Below are 18,266 nucleotides of genomic sequence, written 5' to 3'. Positions count from 1 at the left end.
ACCAAAGCAACTAAGACTGAGAAAGGTTCATGAGATGAACCTTTGAGCTATTTCAGAGAAGTGGTTTATCATTGGTTTATCATCTACATTCTCTTCATTAGTCAAGATTCACTTGCACAATTCATTCCAAACTGACAAAAAGTATAATAATGATGTGTAAATATAAAAATAAAAAGTGTGCTTGGCAGTTTATGACAACTAGATTAACCATTTTGCATTTAATGACTTATACGATGAACTAGAGACTAGATGTTTTGAGGGGTAAGACTACTGCACAGAAAACTATATAACACATTTTAAACGACATGACATTAACAAATTATAATGTAGGTAACCGCAGATAAATGTGGGTAATCAATTGCATGAATGTACAAAAGCAATCGCAACTTGTTCAAAAGAATGAGAAACTGGTTTTATGATGTGTTTAAATGACTAGATGATGTGGAGGTTGTACAAGTAGTTTTGAGAATTTCATTTCTGATTTGAGAAATGCACCAAAGTGACTGAAAAAAACTGTAATCTCTATGCATACTGCTGTGTGCATCATGTAAATCGAGCGAGCATGCCAAACAACACATTTTAATCACCACAATATACCCTTAATATATGTTAAGCGCAAAATAACACCTCATAGAGGAAATTTGTTTTACCAAGTTAAAAATTGTTAAATATGAGCAACTAAATTTAAAAAGAAAAAGCTTTTACATCAAAAAAAATTTTCTAGCAAGCACTGTAAAAAAAAGATCCTACATTAAAATAAATTAATAAATAAATAAAAAATGAAGAAAATGAAATCACATTTATTCTGATTTAGCAACCGAAAGAGCCTTGTCTAGCTTTCTGAAGCCAGTAGGGGGAGATGTTCACTTTATAGTTTTGATCCAAAATTAACAATTTAATTTAATTTAATTTAATTTAATTTAATTTAATTTAATTTAATTTAATTTAATTTAATTTAATTTAATTTAATTTAATTTAATTATGTAGTGCAATTTAATAATAATAATAAAAATATCCTTTAAGCGGTTCCGCGCATGCGCGTCAGCTGATTCTAAATTCACCTGTTCGAAGATGAAGCGCTTAAACGCACACGAGCGCGTGTCGCGCAGGTTAAACGCACGCGGTCTCCAGTGTTCTTGACTTCAGGCATTATGGTGGCGATTAGAGGTTTAAGCCAAAGCTTCTCTCGGCTGGCCAGAGGAGCATCCTTACAGATAAAACTCAGCAAGAGTCGCGTGTTCAAGATGCGCTCGAACTCGTACCAGGTGAGCGGACAGGTGGATGCAGATTATTTTATTTTATAGAATGATGAACATCTATATGAATACAAACGAATTTCATTTTCGTCTTTCATTTAATTTGTTTTTATTTATTGTCCATGTATATTTTAGCCGCACATTTCTCTAATGTTTTTTGCTTTATTTTTCTTATTAGTTGATACGGTTACATTTTTTTAAATTAAGACTGTTAATCCACTGATGAGGGACACAATAGAAGCACATGTTGGCACAATAAATTTAACAAGCTGTTACATAAGCGAAGCAAAATTGTTAGTTAATATAAAACTTCAGTTTTCTGACCTTCTGAACTTCTGATCTGACAGTAATCATTTTTAATCCATTATGTTTATAATTGATTATTATTTTTCACAGTAATCTCTCTGCTCTGATTCACTGCACGTGTGACACCACAGTATGACAAATGCTGTGAAAAATGTTGCTTAATTTCTCTCCACATGAACAGACGTGGACGTTTGTTGTGCAAGTTCATTGTGCAAGAAACTGGTTACTTTACTGCCTGTTTAAGTACATTTGTGGCCCCTAACGGTTTGAGGTCATCCACTGTGGTTGGTTATTTAATTCTTTCATTCATCAGGTTTGTTTGAGTGCATAAGCGCAGGGGCAGGTGGGCCGTAGCACACGTTTCATACCACACAAAGGGTTGCTTACAGTCGAAAGAGAGGTTTTGTCAGAGTAACCGCAGTTCCTCTTGCGGTGTGTTGCTATGGTAAGACTTCCCTTTGAAACAGGAAGTGACAAGAGCTGTAAGAAAGAGGGCTGGCAGGCAGCGTAGCTGTAGAGGGGAACAGTTTGGAGCGACGTCCTCGGTGTCCTACCCTGATGTGGCCATGTCCAAGAAAATGAACACTCTGTCAGTGCCAGCGGGTCAGATGGTAAGTCTGGTTCAGGCCTGCCGGGGGTTTTTCTCCAGCTCAGAGATGCAGCTTCACTGATCGGTTCAGTTTAATGGGTGTGTGGTTGTGTGCATATGTTCAGAGTTGTTTCATGATCATTTAATATTTCATCTCAGCAATCAAAAAATTTGATGAACATTTACATGAACATCTGATGAACATTTATAATCCAGAAGGTGATGGATTTTGGTTTATGGTGTTTAGTTGAGCATTTCAGCTGTTAGAAATTCCGATTGTGGCACAGGGACATAATTGAGCGGTTTGCTTTGAGGAGTCGCAAATGTGTTGCTGCTGTTTCATGACCGGTGTTTTCTTGGTTGATTTGAGGACATAATTGTCCCCAGAAGTTCAGTTGAATCTGACAAAGCAGCTTTGGAGAAGTCTAGGGATGTCTTCAGGGGCAAAGATGATTCATAATTGGAACCAAGTCACTGGTTCAGTTCCGGGGGAATCTATGAATCAATATGATGCATAGCTTGAATGCAATGTAAACGGCTTAGGAGACATGTCTGTATAATGCGTACAAGTAAATATATTGCTAAAAATTTAGCAGCGTTTATTTTTAGGTAAAATGAATAGTTCATCCAAACATTAAAATATGCTGATAATGTACTCATCCTCAGGCCATCCAAGATGTAGATGAGTTTGTTTCTTCATGGGAACAGATTTGGAGAAATGTAGCATTGTGTGACTTGCTCACCAATGGATCCTGTGCAGTGAATGGGTGCCGTCAGAATGAGAGTCCAAAAAGCTGATAAACACATCACAATAATCCACAAGAAATCCACACCACTCCAGTCTATCATTAAACATGTTGTAAAGCAAAAAGCTGTGTGTTTGCAAAAAACAAATCCATCAAGATGTTTAACTTAATCCAAGTTTTCTCCAATCAAAAAATTGTGTCTTCTAAGTCTGTAGGGTAATAATAAGAATTATAATATAAAATTATATTTTTATATAACATTCTCCCGAACATTCTCTGTAAGTCTTACAAAAATCCTTTTTGGCAAAAGCTTTCAATTCCTTTTTTGTGATTTAAAAAAAAAGTCAAAGTTATTGTTTGCAGTTATTGCAAATAGGTTGTATAAAAAAGAAATCCATGGTGTGTCTTCATTTAGATGGATTGCCAAATTGTGTTTAAGAAGAAATGCGAATGCATGATGAGCCGCTGAGAAAATAAGCATTTTGCAATCAGGTTTTCACTTTGTTTCCATGGCAATGCAACTTTCTATCACACAAACATGTTTTTGCCCAGTGGGTCAGTTGAAAGCTAACCTCACTAAATGTGACTGCTGCTTGAGTCGTGTCATGTCTCCTAATGAACTTTTTACTAACATCAAACACACCCATTTCCTGTTTGAGTGTACAGCTCAGGAAAAAAAAAACCATGCAGCTGTTAGAATGTGATTTCCTGTGATGCATTAATTCATGACTATGATACAGGCCTCCATTGATTTCATGGTAGACTGATTGTGTTTGTTTGGTCTTGCAGACCCAGGCAGTTTCTGATGGGGGTGAGTGTTGTTTTTACTGTTCTTGTCAGTCTTGTGATCCGATCACAAGTGGGTCACCCAGTGCATTATGTCAATCACTTAAACCACTTTTTATGCATGTCTTACTCATCTCTAACTGTCATCTCCGTGCAGAGCTCAACTCCAAGTTACCCAGTCGTGGCAGCAGCTCCAGCCTATCAGAGAGCTCGAGCAGGACAGGTGGTCCTCCAGGGGCTGATGGTCCAGCCAGTCGAGTGGTCAGCTGGGCGGTGTGTTTCGAACACCTGCTTGAAGACCGTGTTGGTGTGCGATACTTCACGGTAAGATTCAGTGCTGGTTTTTATGAAGCCAATGTTGGTTTGATTATCCATCATTATTTTTTCTCAGAAAAATCATTGAATATCAAATATGGTCATCAGACTTTGAGGAACGTTTATTTGTTCATCTCTCAGTCATCTGTGTATGACATTGCATTTTGTTTTGATCATCAAACTAAACATTTAAATATCTTCTTACTAAGACACATTATTGGAGATATAGAGTGACCACTGATATTTCTATCATTTTATGTTTATACTGCTATAAATATAACATTGATTTACTTTACAAGCTATCAGAATTTATCTTACTTTTGCAACATTTAAATATCAGCATCTGTTCCAAATTGCATAATTTTGATCAGTTTGGGCCTCTGTGGTTATTTTTTTTTTGTTTGAGTGGGAGCATTTAGAGATATACCACACCATATGCAAGATTCATATCAGTGTTAGGAATTGTGAGTTAAACAAACCTCTTGTTTCTGCAAATTATATGAATGCTATTAGTTTTCAAGAGATATGGCTTTTGCATCTGATATAAAATTAAACCATTTGTTTTTTTCCCCCATGTTGTTGACAGCAGCATTAGATATAAGCATAATAAAATATGACTTCTTTTCAAATCCAAGCAGTTGATCAGGATTTCAGGTTATTAAAACTAGTTTTATGTGTCAGCATGTAGCAAGTTGAAGCACAAATGTCACTGGTCGTGATTAAAAAGGAAGCATTCATTTATTGGTTAAAAACACATAATTTACACCTAGAGCTTTTGTTAATTAAATGTGTGAATCATTGAAGTGTTGTGTTTTTCTTTCTTTCTTCCTGTCTCACAGGAGTTTCTCAAATCCGAGGTGAGTGCTGAGAATATTCTGTTCTATGAAGCCTGTGAAAAGTTCAAGAAAATCCCACCCACTAGACTGGAAGAGGTATGCAAAGCACTTTTTTAACTTTCAAGATGAACATGTTTAATGTGAATGAAAATCCAATGTAAAAATCTAATTTTAAAAAGAAGAAACCCTTATTTAAACCCATTTAAACTTAAAATCCCATTTAAATTAGAATTTTGGATTTCGGAAGATACATTATAACTTGAAATCAGCAGGAGATTTTTTTCTGTATTTTAAGTAAAACTGAATGTACAGAAACTGGATTTGTTATATTGATGCTCAGTATGTAAATATGCAGTAATTAAAAAAAAACAGAGGTTCTTCTTAAAGCTACCTAGGGTTTAATGCCTTTCTCAAGGGCACGATAGCAGCACATGTGTCTCCATCGACATTGTAATCAAGTGATGAAATGTAACAAAACTAGGATCTTGCACCATTAATGGGTTTTAACCTGAGCTTCTTTTTGTCATATTAGTAGTCCTGCTTAAAAACCCTTATAACAACACCCCAGTGATATATTCACTAGAAATTCCATTTTTGCACATTGATTTGTTTGAGTGTTTGCCATATGTATCTGCACTTTTTCTTCTCTGTATGATCTGAATCTATAGTCATAACTAGAAGTTATCACCCTAAAACTCTCAAATGTCCCCCATCAGCTAAAGAAAGAGGCGCGTTCCATCTACGACACTTTTCTTTCTGAAAGCTCTCTGCATGCAGTTAATATCGACGATACGGCCCAGATTGAAGAGAGTGCATTAGAGACGCCTACGCCCGACATGTTCAATAAAGCACAGGGACAGGTATGAGATATGGGTGGGTAGGGTAAACGGTCAACGCCAGTACTGTCATATAAAAATACTCATATTTATGATATTTCATGACATGTATATCATGAGTATATATTTTTTTGGAACTTTAATGAGAAAAAGGGATTGGATATTTAGAAAGTATAATGTAAAGCATTTTTTGGATAATACGATAAAATTAAAACTAAAAGATCAGGTTATTCATAACAAATTAGGTTTCATTGCAACATCAGCTTTATAAGAGTTCTGACTACAAATACCCTAAGGAAGTCTCATTATTAAAATTATTATTTTCCGCTGCTGTAGATCTTCAAGCTGATGAAAATGGACAGCTACACAAGGTTTGTCCGCTCTCCGCTGTACCAGAACTGCATGCTGTCTTGTGTGGAGGGTCGCCCTCTTCCCAGTGTTGGAACGCCGGAGCTCAAAAGCAAAATGTCTAAAAAGAGTGCAACGCCACCTAATAACAGAAAGGTAACATTTAAAGTCAATTCAAGGCAAGTTTGGAATCAATGTTTTAAAATCATTCCTGTGACACAAACCATGTGTCATATCAAGTCAGGCTGTTTTTGCCACTTATTCTGACCAAGATCTGACCGAATGTTAAAACCTGAAGTTACCATAAAAATTGAAACGAGGTCACTGTTATACACTAGTTCAGTTTTTCCAAATGTAATAACTGATTATCTCAGATATGACTCTGAAATGTACAGTTCGGCTTTTAAAATTGATTTCCACACTTCCGTTCAAAAGTTTGAACCCCCCATGTTTTAGAAGTCTAATCTCTTTGGCTTACCAATATCGCAATTATTTGATAAAAAAAAAAACTGTATTTAAAAATGTTCTATGTAAATGTATTGTAAAATGTCATTTATTTCTGTGCTTTTTAAAGCTGAATTTTCAGCATCATTACTCCAGTCTTCAGTGTCACATGATCCTTCAGAAATCAGCCTAATATGCTGATTTGCTGCTCAAGAAGGGTTTCTTATCAATGTTGAAAACATTGAATTATAATTTTTTGATTGGCACAGCCTGTTTTATGTATCTTGCCAGTAAACTAATAATGATTAACAACATGAATCACACACATTTGTAATGCTTAAAGTTATTACGTACATTAGTTGGAAATACTCAGTTAAAATGGTTAGGAATAAAATGCGATAAAATTAATCATCAAGAAATCCAGTTTACACGAGGTGTTTATCTCAATTGGATCTATATGCCAATTAATCTACATGGAGAAGAGACTAAACCCCAAACATGTTCTATAAAATGCTAAATTTGTCTAATTTAGACTGTACTGAATATAAAGTTTTTGTATGCAATTTTTTTGTCACCTTTGAGTAATAAGAGTAGTTTTGGTCCACTGGCTTGTTGCTTCATAATGTCTTTATTGCAAAATATCTGTAGTGCTTTTTAGTTTAGTGTGCAGTAGAAATAATCTATTCTGACACTACTTGCATGTGTAGCGTGAATGCTGTTAATATGGGCTCTGAAATGAATCTGTGTAGCATATAGTGCAAGTGTAAGCTGTTTAAAATGGAATAATTGTGTGAGAAAGTGTTACCACTCCACCGTGGGAAATTGATGCTGTGTCAGTGAGCTATCAGTCTATGAACCACAGTGAAAAAAGTGCTTATACGTGTATAATTGTGTTTTTGGAGCAGAGTGTTGAGTTGAAAGTGCCCTCATCCGACAGCAAGACCAACAGGAAGAAGAGGTTAGAGAAGAGAGGCTCATGGGGAGGTACCATCTGACTCAGTGCTTCTTTATCTGTGTGCGGCATCTTTGTGGACGTGTCTGCAGTGCATGCCATCATCTCAAGAGTCGCTCTCATGAACATGCATATTTCATGTGACTAATGGTTTAAAGTTGTCCATAGTTAAAAGGCTTATGCAATGCATTGCAAACGGTCATAATTTACAGTACAGACCAAAAGTTTGGACACACCTTCTCATTCAAAGATTTTTCTTTATTTTCATGACTATGACACACTGAAGGCATCAAAACTATGAATTAACACATGTGGAATTATATATGGAATTATATACATAACAAAGTGTGAAACAACTGAAAATGTTATTCTAGGTTCTTCAAAGTAGCCACCTTTTGCTTTGATTACTGCTTTGCACACTCTTGGCATTCTCTACCATCCTCTTCAAGAGGTAGTCACCTGAAATGGTCTTCCAACAGTCTTGAAGGAGTTCCCCGAGAGATGCTTAGCACTTGTTGGCCCTTTTGCCTTCAGTCTGTGGTCTAGCTCCCCCCTAAACCATCTCAATTGGGTTCAGGTCCGGTGACTGTGGAGGCCAGGTCATCTGGCGCAGCACCCCATCACTCTCCTTCTTGGTCGAATAGCCCTTGATGCCTTCAGTGTGAATCTACAATTTTCATAGTCATGAAAATAAAGAAAACTCTTTGAATGAGAAGGTGTCCAAACGTTTGATCTGTACTGTATATACAAATGACAATTTTCTACACTGATTTTCGCCTCTGATTTAAACGCTTAATTTTAAGGGGCGTGTCTGCTGTGAGACTTCAATGAAAACGTGCACTGCTGTGATTGGCTGATATTTTTGCACACAAAATGAGCATTACTATACACTAAGAACTCTCTCTGAAACTTTCACTCTAAGAGCCACCTACTGTGACCATTTTGATCATAGCATTTTATTTTGATCTATTCGCATCGCATTTGCAGCACTGCATTGTAGCTGAACACGGTCATGTCTATATGATAATTGATAATCTCCTTAATGCAACATAATTACTACAAAAATACTTTAATCATAACTAGCATAATTTAAACAATGTAAATAAGAGCAGAGTGTGAATTTTATTGATTATAACAGGAGTCTTGGCGAAAATACAGAAATCAAATGCTCCACAGATTATAAAGAGAACAATCTTTAACTGCTTTTTATGTATATAAAAATGATTGCAATATACATAACAGATGGTTTCCATGCCACTAACAGGAATAGCAACAAAGTTAATTGTGTAGTTGCTGGCTTGAATCACTATTGCGTAAATGGCAAAATGTCTGTAAATATACATATTACACCAATCACAGCTCTTGATGCTCGTGAAATATAGTACCAGATTTTTATGTTGTTTCTTTAGTTTAATTTATAGCAATGGTTTTTACACCAAAAAGAAGGGTGCAATCCAGCTGTTTGTTTTGCACCAGAAAGAAGGGTGTAGGGGAAAACCAGGTGTTTCAGAAGGGTAGAAAATAATTCATGTCTTAAAATAGGTTTTTTTTTTAGTTCTGAACATCCATGGAAACTTTCAAATGCAGAAAAGGTTATTTTATAGTGGAAAAAGTTTCTTTAGATTTTTTTTAAATACTCTTCAAAATGGTTCATTTAAGAACTGTTCACTGAATGGCATCACTGCGAAAAACACCATTCTGTAGCCTATATTTCTAAGTGTCTGTGTTTTTTGTAGTTGTTGCAGATTAACATGTTAAAAAATATTGAGAACCTTTTGATTCTCCATTTCACGACCCTTTTAATAATGTCTCTTTGTTTGCATGCTTTTTCAGCCATAATTACGCTAACAGTGTTTGTTTCTCAGCTGACCAGTCGTATCAGCATGTGACGGTGTCTCGTAAAGAGTCTCAGATCTCAGTGAAGTCTAACAGCAGTCTGGAGTTGGTCTCTGGATTAGGGCGAGCTGAGGTATCTACATCAATCCAAATATTCCTCCAAATGAATGTTTTTACTTTTCATGAAGGGAGTGTAAATGCGTGTAGGACCACAAAAATATAGCACTGTATTCAGTATTATGATGACATGTACTGCTGTTAAAATCATAGGGTTAGTCCTCTTTGCTATTTGCTTTTATTTAGTATGGAAATAATATACTATTATCTCTTCTGGAAGCTGCTTCAAACTGGCAAAATAGCTAAGAGTGGATTCCTTTTGTTTTTGTGGACAAAAGCTTGAACGCATCTCTGCAAACAATATAATAGACATGAGCTAAAACTCTCAAAAGTTAGTTTGATTTCATTTCGGCAGTTGCAAGATATGTTAGAATGAATAATGGAAAAGCATTATGTTTTTAATGGTTTTTTCGTTCTGTCTCTGTCAGAACGGGCGATGCAATGTGGCCATCTCTGATCCAGAAGCCTTGAGTTGTGGTTCTCCGACAGCAGATAAGTACTGCTGCGTCTACCTGCCAGACGGGACAGCCAGCCTGGCCCCTGCCAAACCCAGCGTGAGCCTCCGAGACATGCTGAGCAGCCTGTGTGAGAAGAGAGGCTTTCCTCTGAAAGATGTCATCATCTACCTACAAGGCAAAGATAAGGTCAGTCTGGCAACCTAAATGAGGGCAATGAGGTCTTCACACATTTATCTTACCAGTGTCTTACCAGTGCATTATGACTCCACAAGATCTTTGACAATGGCAAGCATTGTCAAGTTGCATTTGATCAGAGGTGGAAAGAGTACAAAAATATTCTACTCAAGTAAAAGTACCATTACATTAATGAAATTTTACTTAAGTACAAGTAAAAGTACCAGTCTAAAAATCTACTCAAGTAAAAGTAAAAAGTAGCTCATTTAAACTTTACTCAGAGTAAAAATTACTTGGTTACATTTTAACAGTGGGAGGGAGTCAAAAATGGGACAGGCCAATGGTGTCAAACTCAGTTCCTTGAGGGCCACAGTCCTGCACAGTTTAGATATAACCCTAATTAAACACACCTGATCCAGCTAATCTAATCATTTAGGTTTATTTGAAAACTACATGATATGTGTGCTGGAGCAGGGTTAGAACTAAACTCTGCAGGGCTATGGCCATCCAGGAACTGAGTTTGACACCCCTGGGATAGGTCTATTAATCTCAAACCAGTTGTTTTTAATTAAAGGAATCAGTTATTTAGAATAATAAAACATTTGGGCTGTTACCAGGCAAATCAGTATCAACAAACTCATCTTTTAATGCAGAGGAAATGCAGAAGATTCATTGGAAGTGGCATTTAGATGTATTACACTGTTTAGTGCAGGACAAGAATGCATTTAACCTGCAGTTACAAATGCATGAATAATGTTTTGATATACAAGACATAAAATGTTGAATACTCATTTAAAATGATAAGAAATTATTTAAAAAAATCAAAAGATACTTTAAATGTGAAATTAAAATGGCCAGTATGTGTCAGCAAGTCATTGTTAATAAGTGAGTCATTGCGATTGAACCGAATCATTTAAACGGTTGATTCATTCAGGAACGAAGCACTGTCACGTTGCTCAGAGACGCAAAACTGTGCTTTGGTGGCTGTGTTTGGAATTATTTTCTGTTGTAGAAATAGAGCTAAAAAGGCAATATGGTGTCTAAAACGCAAGTCTCTTTAATTAACTTGTTTACTGAACTGTTATATATATGTATGTATGTATATATTCATGATGATTTTTGGAGGAAACGATGGCATTCTTTGTGTGATTTTGATTTAATATATGAAATTATATAAATATGTGAATTTTCTGCCCCTATACCTTCAATTTTGTGATCATTCTAAATGCATTTTAGGAGACACAGTGAAAGAACGCACTATAAATGCGCGCGCACATCATTAAAACAAAAATAGCACACTCCTCACCACGGTCTTTTTGGCTAATTTGTGCAAAGCCTCTTGCTAAAATGTCAAAGCTTCATTTTAACCACCAATGCAACGATGCAATTACTTAGCTTACCTCTACATTCTTGCGAAGGGTTGATGTCTTGTCGAGATTTTATAAGCTGCTAGTTTGGTCTTCCTAGGCAAGTACAGTTTACACTGCATAATAGAGCATACATATGGCCAGGGGTTCACTTCATTTTCTTCGAGTACAACTTCAGAATATGACGGGGTTTCGTTTTCAGCGGTGTCTGCACCGTCTGCATCTTTCTTGTGATTTTAGAGCCAGTTTGCCCTCCTGCCCATTATGCCGTAGTTTCCAGGGAGCGATTTATTTATTTATTTTTATTTATTTTTTTTACTCAGTAATTAATGTGTTTTAAAATGTAGCGAAGTACAATACTTCAAACAAAATATACTTAAGTAAAAGTAAAATTACAGATTTAAAAAATTACTTTAAAAAGTATTAGTACACAAAAAAGCTACTCAATTACAGTAACGCGAGTAAATGTAATTCGTTACTTTCCACCTCTGCATTTGATTTATACAATACAGATTGTTTTAAAGCAGCTTCCCAGTAAAAGCTCTTCAATTATGAAATAAAAAAAATTTCAGCTTTAAATCAACTGTGAACAGCCAATAGTATCATTATTCAGCTCAAGTCAGATCAGTGTTTAGTTAGTTCAATAATAGTGCAAGATATTTTTACATTCAATCTCTGCATGATGTCTTGTATACTATATCTATTTTTTTAAATTCCATTGCTGCTAAAGCTCGGTTTAGTTTTTGAAAAATTCTCTCGATCTCTGAGAATTAAATTTAGAGTGGCATTAAAACATCCAGTTTATGATTAATGATGTTAATGAACACTGCTCTGATTGGTTAAATGCTTTGAATGTGAAATTAGATATTTATACATGGGTTGTTTTAGTATCGAGATACTATTACTGGTTTATTATTATTTCAAGTTAGTTTTTATTTTTAGATTCTGTTTTTAATTGAAAGTTTTTTGTGAATTGAAAGATTTATGCATGCATGTATTTGGTGAATGGCCACAACTGAAACATAAATTTACACCCCTTTTTGGCTGAATTGGAGAATTTAAGTTTATTCTATTCTATAAAATATTAAATGTTTTAAATATTTGTCTTCTGAGCTTTTAAATGCACCAGTTTTAAGAGTATATTATTGGTCTAAGTTTTTTTTTTTTTTTTTTTTTTTTTTAACCATCATATTTGTGAGGATAATGAATGTTTGCTTCTCGACAGCCTCTTTCTCTGGATCAGGACAGCTCTCTGTTTGGAGATCAACAGCTCACTTTGGAGCTCAAAATTACATTTGCGTGAGTCACACATACTGTACGCACACAGACCTTAGATAATCTCATAAACACAATAGTTGAAAAACCTTAAACGTTAAAATGATGCCCTTAACATTTTAAGGATACACCAGCATCTTATCTAGCATCAGCTAACCGCAATACCCGATATCTTTAGACATTTATTTTATTTCTAGCAAATTTTTTTATGGTTCTAGTTTTAGTTATCTGTAACCGCTGTGGTGCTCCGATATGTTGACCGGTTTGTTTGTGTGCAGGCTGTACATTGCGTTTGCAGAAAGAACGATAGGAATCATTGCAAAGTCGAGCAAGAATTTGGGCGATACACTTTCCACTGTCCTACAGAAATACCAAGTGCGACCTCAGGATGTGCAGGTTACTCTGGTGTGTAAACGCTTTATCCCACATGTCAAAAACTGATGTGTGAGGCAGTGAAAAATGGGAGTTTTGTGAACCCAGAGTATATGTAATAAAACTTTTTTTTTTCTTTTCCCTTTCATTCCAGAGTGGCTCAAATGAACCTCTAAACATGAGCACAAACGTGTTTCGTCTAGCCAACAAAACACTGTGTTTGGACAAAGTTAAAGGTGCGTTAACAGTTTTCATTTTAAGCTGATCAATTGTTTTAGAGAGAAATGCAAAATTAGGCACAATTTATATCGATCTACAAAATAAATGTATTTAGTAATATAATTATACTTATTTAGAAAAACTTATTTTATAAATAAAAATAATACATCTAATTTAAATTTATATAATTTATTTTTTTATTTTTTTACTAATTTTATTAAAATTATATAATTGCACTAATCTATCATTCTAGTTTGTATATTTGTGTATGTGCATTACTGGGCAAAAGTTTAGACCCAGTACATTTTATTCCCTTAAATCTTTTGATCTGCTCAAATGGTTCAAAATACATTGTCTAATTTTGAAAATCTCTACAAAACTAAAATTGAAGTAAAAAACAAATAAGTAGATAAGTTGGACAAGATAATGAAACAACAACTGTAGACTGTGTTAAATACATAAACTTGAGGGCTGTATTTTTGACACTTTAAATTCTGTCAAGCTAACACAATGAACTCTATTTCTTTTCCACTTCTAGTATCTTCTTGCAGGATTTAAATCAATGTCTCTGGGTTTAGTTATGCAAACCGCTTGTGATATTCTCTCTTTCTGTCTCTCTCGTGTCAGTTTGCGGTAGGCTTATTGTACTTTCCCGTCACAGTGTTTTTGCCCCACACAAATGAAACCTCCACCTCAGGGGTCACTGCAGGCTTTAAAGCAGCGTTCGAAAGCTCATTTTCTCGCTGTAGCTCTTCAGATGGAGCGGAGAGGGCTGAAGGGACCACCACATTACACCAGACCTTAAAAATAGGATTATGTGGGAGGTGTTAACTGACAGTCTTTCTTGTGATCTCATTTCCTCACTTCTCAGAATGTTTAATGATGTGTATCTCTGTTTTAGTTGGTTTGGAGACTCAAGCCGCTTTACCAACACCCAAAGCAAATCCCAGACCCAGAAGAAACCAGGACATGGACGGTAATGCAGAAGTCTTACATTTATGGTGTATATTAACATGCTAGTTATGCAACCTTCAACTGAATGCCAAAGTCAGGAAATGCACATTATGTGTGATCTCATGTGCAAACTACCCTGTGTTTTCGAAAGAAATGCAGTGCTCATAATTTGTCCATCCATTATGAGGACTGAATCAATTTATGTTACATTTAATTGTATTTGTTTTGAAAACTTTTTTTTTTTTACTTTAATTTTGTTATATAATATATTTTGTTACATTTATTCTGCTTGCATTTATTTATTTGTTTTAAGTTATTTAATTTATTATTAATTACATATAATTGCATACTGGTCAGTGTACTAATAGTATGCACTAAGCCATAGCTCGTATTCTATTGAATATGAACCTATTTGTCTGACATATCAAAACTGTCGGACTGTTTTCTTTCAGGTCTTGTTGAGCTGCTGTCCCGTGCACAGTGCAGTCGTGTGGAGGACCAGCGTGGTTTACTTACCAAAGAGCAGCTGGAGTTACCGCAGTTCCTGCAGCTGCCAGCAGGGAACGAAGAGCAGACGTCCTGCGACCAGACACAGGATTGTGCCCTTTGACCTGAGAACCATTCAAGCACTATTCAAGCAACTTAAGACTCAAATCAGTTAGCTGTATGGGAGACTGGAGGAGAGAAACTCTGATAAGGTTACGCAAGTGTGTGTGTGTGTCTGTGTTTGTGTGTGAGAGAGAGAGAGTGAGTTGAGGTTTCTTAACCTTGAGAGTGATTGAGTAAAGTGTATATTTTGTAAATTACAGACACTTCCATGTAGAGCTCTTAGAAACGCTGCCTGTCAAATAATGCAAAATTATAGAAATTTGCCTTTAAAAAAAAATCCAACTACATTTGCTTACTAAAACAATTGTATTTATTTTCATATCAGATTGTATGGTGTGCAATATCAAGTGTGCTCTTATTTATCAGAACATATTTGGTATGGGAACACATCTAGTATGACTTTATATTGAGTGTATTGTTTTTTTTTTTCTTTTATTCACAGCGAGTTTTAGGGTCTGATTAAAAAAGGTTTTGTGTGAGCTGTTGTGGGAAACTGCACTGTGTTGCGTGTGATTTTAGGCACTTTGTTTCATTTGGTGACACAATATGATATGAAATGAGATAAGCAAGGTCATATTTAGTTTTGAAATTTATTTCAAATTTCCTAAATTAAATGTAATTTCCACTCGATGTTGTTCCAAAACTGTATGACCATGATCATTCATTTAAATTGTTTGTGTATTATTTGTCTAGTACTACTCTTTTGTGTAAAATGAAAGCAAATATTGGACATTTAGTTTAAATTTATAAAAAAAAAATTCTCCCAATTCTCAGACAAACATCAGAATTATGAAATATAAACTCTGAATTGTTATTAAATTTACATCTTGCTATTCTGAGTTTATTCAACATACTTGCCTGAATTTTTTTTTTACAATCTCACAATTCAACTTGCAATTGCGAGTTTACATTTCACAGTTTGGACTTCTCAGAACTGCGAGTTTATATCTCGCAGATGTGAGAAAAGTAAATGGTACGAGTCCAGTTACCTAAATCGGGAGTAAACCAGTTCCACGCTATATTCCAGGTCTTCTCAAGTCATGCAGCATTCATGGTAGTGTATAAGCAAAGAGCAGTGTGAACTTTCAAAATGTCTCCTTTCCTCCTACAAAAAGTTATACAGGTTTAGAACAGTGTGAGGTTGAGTAAAAAAATCACACTTCCTTTAAATGAATCTCTTCTCTTATATTGAGTCATGTACTGTCATTTCAACTAGAGCAATGAAGTCACTTATCAGTCTTTTGCTGTTTTTCTCTAGTGTGTGTAGAATGTGTCACTTCCTCTCTGATATGGTTGTCTCAGATTCATTTTGTCTGAAATGCAGGGCAGCATTACTGTGTTGTCATCAACTAAATGTCAAAAAAAAAATGCCACAAAGTATTTTTTTTTTGCTTTAGAACATTGATTTTTAAACTTGTGAATCCATTAGAATATATGAATAGATTTTTAGGTGCACCTCTAGTTTTCCCTTCCCCTTTTCTAAAGCAGCGCAGCATGGCCTCACCCCGCCCCCTTTGCTGCCTCTTCACGAGGGCGGGGTTTATCTGGGTTTGTGATGTCATGAACCCGGGAAGTAACTTGTTGTAATCCCTACCAGCCGTTGTGGTAGGCATTAAACTGCCAGAATTTGAAAAAGTCGATATCTGTTTGCATTGAACTTTCAGCTTCATAACTTTGCAGATATTGTTTATGCTCAAACAGCGACATAACACACCAACTAACATTAAACAAAGTCAAATTGCAATCAACCACCCCTTTAAAGAAAGAGTAATTTTAGTAAACCACTAAAATGCATTCAAAAGGTGCATAAAATAATGTGTGTGTGTGTGTGTGTGTTTGTCACTCATTTGCTCTTGATTACTCGCCAAGTATTTGTAAATACATTTTTCATTACACATTGTTTTAAATAATCCAGAGACTTAATTGTAATGTTTTAATCAGACATTGATTTGATCATTAAAAAGGTTGCTTTATGTCATTAAATATTGCCAAAAGCATGGTCACCTTTTGCATGCATTTTAGTGTTTCCAGCTCTTCATCTCTCTCTGTCTCACCTTCATCATTCTCTTACACTCATCCATAGTGTGTGTTCGTGACTGGGCTGGTGGGTGTGTATGCTTGTCTGTGAAATTATGAATGGGATGCGCGCGCGCGTGTGTGTGTGTGCACGTGTATGTGTGAGAGAGAGAGAGAGAGAGAAAGGGAGGGATGGAAAGACACTGCATCGTGAAAGGAGGATTCACTCCCTCGCTGCTCGCCTTCACAGACAGACAGGAGAAGGGTAAGCCATCATCTATTTCAGTTTGATCATCCTTCCATTATAATCAGACGATTAATAGTATGTTTTAATTGTATTTGTGTAAGTATTGTGTGATGTGCCATGTCTTGAACACCAGGATGTGTGTGTTATACTGATGTATTTGTATGCAGCAGTTGTTCCAGAATCACTGAAAGGCGAATGGACTTACACTGCGTCCTATTCTGATGATTTGTGTTTAGTAACATGGACTAAAATGGTGTTTGTTTCCAGACATTCAGAGCCTTGGTTCTGATGTCATGATGTTAGACAGCAAATCTTGCTCTTTAGTGTCTATGGAAGAGAATAATGTGTCTATTTCTGTCCTCCCCACTGAATGGTTTCTTTTAAGAATTTATTACGAACAACAAATGAAGGTGTTGGTGTGGTATTAAATATGTACTGCAGGTCTGACTCACAGAAATATCATCACAGTATGAGAATATGACTGACATGACTGGAACTGATGTCCAAGAGATGGTTCACCCAAAAATGAAAATGTTCATTTACTCAGAGATATTTTGAAGAATGTAGGTAACCAAACAGTTGACTGTAGCCATTGACCATCATTTTTTTATATAAGTCAATGGCTATCATCAGCTGTTCGGTATATAAAGTTATATCAGATGTTTGATAGTTATATACTATGCTACAGTAAGATGCTTTACTATGGTAATACTACGGTATCTTTTGGTGTCCAAGTTTTGATGAATTCTTTAGACCTTATCTAACATCATACCAAGTCTAATGTGTTTAGGTCTAAATATTAAGTACAGAGATCCAAATTTGCATTGTGACATTTTAAAGTTTATAATATAATTTTATTGTAATATGGAGTATATTGTGTATATATAGAGTTTGAGTAGACATTTAGAATAATTATGAATTACTATTGTTATAAAATAATGCTATTTTATTAAATAATTTGTAATGTGTATATAATTGCATACATTAACATATAATAACAATTATATAAATCTATATTCTATAGTTTATGCAATATATAACATGTCAAGTTATGGTTTAAGTATTTAAGATTATTATTAATACAAATTATTGTGTGTGTGTGTGTGTGTGTGTGTGTATATATATATATATATATATATATATAGAGAGAGAGAGAGCATATGTAATACAATACAATAATAATTGTAATAAGTCAGTGCATGTCAAAA

The 18,266-nt window shown here is 35.2% G+C and overlaps 1 protein-coding gene and 1 long non-coding RNA gene across 2 annotated transcripts in view; both read left to right on the top strand.

Moving 5' to 3' along the window:
* Positions 1–1,053: 1,053 nt before the first annotated feature.
* rgs14a (regulator of G protein signaling 14a) lies at positions 1,054–15,634 on the top strand. The gene is made up of 14 exons (XM_059516249.1): positions 1,054–1,265; positions 3,687–3,708; positions 3,841–4,007; positions 4,838–4,930; positions 5,551–5,694; positions 6,007–6,174; positions 7,368–7,446; positions 9,280–9,383; positions 9,796–10,011; positions 12,592–12,665; positions 12,920–13,046; positions 13,168–13,249; positions 14,134–14,208; positions 14,639–15,634. Exons 1-14 carry the CDS (start codon positions 1,152–1,154, stop codon positions 14,794–14,796), a joined length of 1,623 nt encoding a protein of 540 aa, XP_059372232.1. The 5' UTR covers positions 1,054–1,151; the 3' UTR covers positions 14,797–15,634.
* A 1,305-nt stretch (positions 15,635–16,939) lies between these two features.
* Positions 16,940–18,266, top strand: part of LOC132110182 (uncharacterized) — a 6,067-nt gene continuing 4,740 nt past the window's right edge. Inside the window, exon 1 of the long non-coding RNA XR_009424607.1 lies at positions 16,940–17,076. This is a non-coding gene — a long non-coding RNA (uncharacterized LOC132110182). The remainder of the gene's footprint in view (positions 17,077–18,266) is intronic.

This window comes from Carassius carassius, chromosome 29, assembly GCF_963082965.1.
Source record: "Carassius carassius chromosome 29, fCarCar2.1, whole genome shotgun sequence".
NCBI lineage: Eukaryota > Metazoa > Chordata > Actinopteri > Cypriniformes > Cyprinidae > Carassius > Carassius carassius.
The sequence above is the reverse complement of the archived record's forward strand: the minus strand, read 5'-3'. Positions and strand labels throughout refer to the sequence as shown.

Coding starts and splice junctions, on each gene's coding strand:
- rgs14a (XM_059516249.1), top strand. CDS start 1,152: ATGGTGGCGATTAGAGGTTTAAGCCAAAGCTTCTCTCGGCTGGCCAGA. Junction 1,266..3,686: donor TGCGCTCGAACTCGTACCAG/GTGAGCGGACAG, acceptor TTGGTCTTGCAG/ACCCAGGCAGTTTCTGATGG. Junction 7,447..9,279: donor GAAGAGAGGCTCATGGGGAG/GTACCATCTGAC, acceptor TTTGTTTCTCAG/CTGACCAGTCGTATCAGCAT.